This window comes from Entamoeba nuttalli (assembly GCF_000257125.1).
Source record: "Entamoeba nuttalli P19 unplaced genomic scaffold asmbl_2574, whole genome shotgun sequence".
Classification (NCBI taxonomy): domain Eukaryota; phylum Evosea; order Mastigamoebida; family Endamoebidae; genus Entamoeba; species Entamoeba nuttalli.
Genome location: NW_008575431.1, coordinates 1 through 2,342, shown reverse-complemented (window position 1 = coordinate 2,342; position 2,342 = coordinate 1). Strand labels below are relative to the sequence as shown.

At 25.6% G+C, this 2,342-nt stretch overlaps 2 protein-coding genes across 2 annotated transcripts; both read left to right on the top strand.

Moving 5' to 3' along the window:
* Positions 1 to 30: 30 nt before the first annotated feature.
* Positions 31 to 1,218, top strand: ENU1_032640 (Ran-binding protein, putative; the record flags this gene model as incomplete). The annotated part of the gene is made up of 1 exon (XM_008857343.1): positions 31 to 1,218. The coding sequence occupies one exon, from the start codon at positions 31 to 33 to the stop codon at positions 1,216 to 1,218; it is 1,188 nt and encodes a 395-aa protein (XP_008855565.1).
* Positions 1,219 to 1,257: 39 nt separating this feature from the next.
* On the top strand, positions 1,258 to 2,313 carry ENU1_032630 (Ran-binding protein, putative; the record flags this gene model as incomplete). Its single annotated transcript, XM_008857342.1, has 1 exon — positions 1,258 to 2,313. A coding segment is annotated over one exon (1,056 nt), but the record flags the coding sequence as incomplete, so codon positions are not given.
* Between the last annotated feature and the right edge of the window lie 29 nt (positions 2,314 to 2,342).

Below are 2,342 nucleotides of genomic sequence, written 5' to 3'. Positions count from 1 at the left end.
GAAGAAGAAGACATTGTTTTAGAAATTCCAATGGGATATGCGTCAATACTTTCAAGCATTGGATTACAAGAAAAAATGATTAGAATGTTTGTTCCAGGAAATCATCTTGAAGCATTAGTTGAGTGTATGATAACATTAGCAAGTGTTAGAGAGAATTTATTTAGTGGAACAACACGTCAACAATATAATGAATTTTTAAGTAAGTTTGGAGGAATGATTTGTGAAGCAGCAGAAAATGAAAAAATGGCAGTTGCAGCAGGGAGATATTTAGATAGAATGACAAGAACAAGAAGTGTTAAAGCACAATATCATTTAACACAAGCAGCAAAGTTAATAGAAAGAATTAGTGAAAATTATGTTGAACATAAAAATAGTTTATATTATTTATTAACAACATTTGCAAGATGGTCACATAGATTATATGAATGTGGAGAAGAAAAAGGAAATGTTATTGAAATACTAAAAGAAGTTAGTAAAAGTGTAATTGAAGGAGCATTTAATAATAGTGAAATTATTGAAGAAGAAGATATTGAAGGAATAATGGAAGGATTTGGAGAAATAACAAGAGTTAATTTAATGTTTACAGTAGAAGAAATGACAAAACATATTGAAAGAGTTACAAAAGAAATAGAACATATAATAGAAATGAAAGGAAGTTTACAAAGAATACAAAAAGAATGTGAAAGATTAAGTATTGGGATAGGATTAATAAGTATTATTATAAATCACCAAGTAATTAATGGAACAAATGAAACACAAGAACAATTAGATATTAAATTAATGAAAATTGGAATTGAAATTATTAATAAAGAAATGAGTATTATAAAAAATATTCCATTTGGTTATGGAGTAAAAGAAATAGAAATAAATATATTAAGATTTTTTGAGAGTATTCGTAATGTATTTCTTAATGAAAGTATTTCAAGAACAACAGAAAAATATATAATAGAAATATTAGAAATTCAAAATTTAAATGATTTAATAATTGCAATTATGAATAAAATCATTTTTAATTTACATTATTTTATAGACATTCATTGTGAATCTATTATTAAACAATCATTACTTATTATTGAAAAATATTCAAGAAAAGAAAAAACATCAAAAATGTTATTAGAATATGGATTACTTGATAAAATATTAGATGAATCATTAGTTTGTTTATTATTCTTTATATTATTTATTTATTATTTATTTATTATTAATATTTATTATTAGACTCAAAAAATAACAAAATTATCGGTTAAAACTAAAAAAATGTTTTTCCAAGCAATTTGTAATTTAATTATAACTATTCCTAAAGTACATTTTTCAGTATTATTAAATAAACTAGAATCTTCTTTTCATCTTCAACCAAATGATTATGAAAGTAAATTACTTTTATATCATTCTTTCTTCTTATCATTACCTCCTGAAAGTATTCATTATCTTGGATTTATTGATTTTGTTCATAAGATATTACCTATTTTTATTAAAAACACATCTTTACCTTTATTTGTTTCATTCTTATCTGATATTGCAAACATTAAACCTTTTAGATCACTTTATTCTATACAAACTCCAGACGCATTAATATTATATCATGACATTTGTGAGTCTTTAATGAAGATATTACCTTCTATTATCGAATTAAATGAAGATGAGATGGTGTCATATTTAGAAGATTGTATCCAATCAATTAATTCTATTTTATCAAGTGATACCATCCCTTTTGGTGCTTTGTATGTCTATAATGATCGAACTCATCATGTATTGATGCAAACAATTATTTCTATCTGCATTTCACATAAATGGGACTTTGTTAGTTTTTATCCAAAATATACTAAACTTATTTTCACTCTCTTTTGTAATATTGGTATGGTGTCTTGTGATGACTTTTTTGGTAATCATCTTCATGAAACATTATTATTTTTGTTTAATGCTTTACAATCTGGTGAAGAGTCTGCTATCCCAGTTTTTGAACAAATCGTTTTATTCACTTTTAAAAGCCATCTTCTAAAATCTGTAAGAATCATCACCACTCCTTCAACCGATCATTCTTTGTTATTGTCTCAACATTTGGATTTAGTCAAAAACATCATCGAAATTCTCCTTCAAAATCTACTTAATGGGAACATGGATTTATATTGTACTTCTAAAGCCTTATTACCTTCTCTTCTTCTTTATCCTAAAATATATCATCACTTGAAATCTTCTCTTTTACTCAAATACTCAAATTCTCCTGACTTAAATCTCGCATTCTGCCAACTCGACGCTTCTATCTCTTCTTCTTGTGATGGTGATGCTTACGATAACTTCTTTAACGCTTGCCAAGTCTTCCAACATACTTCTTTATCTCTGCT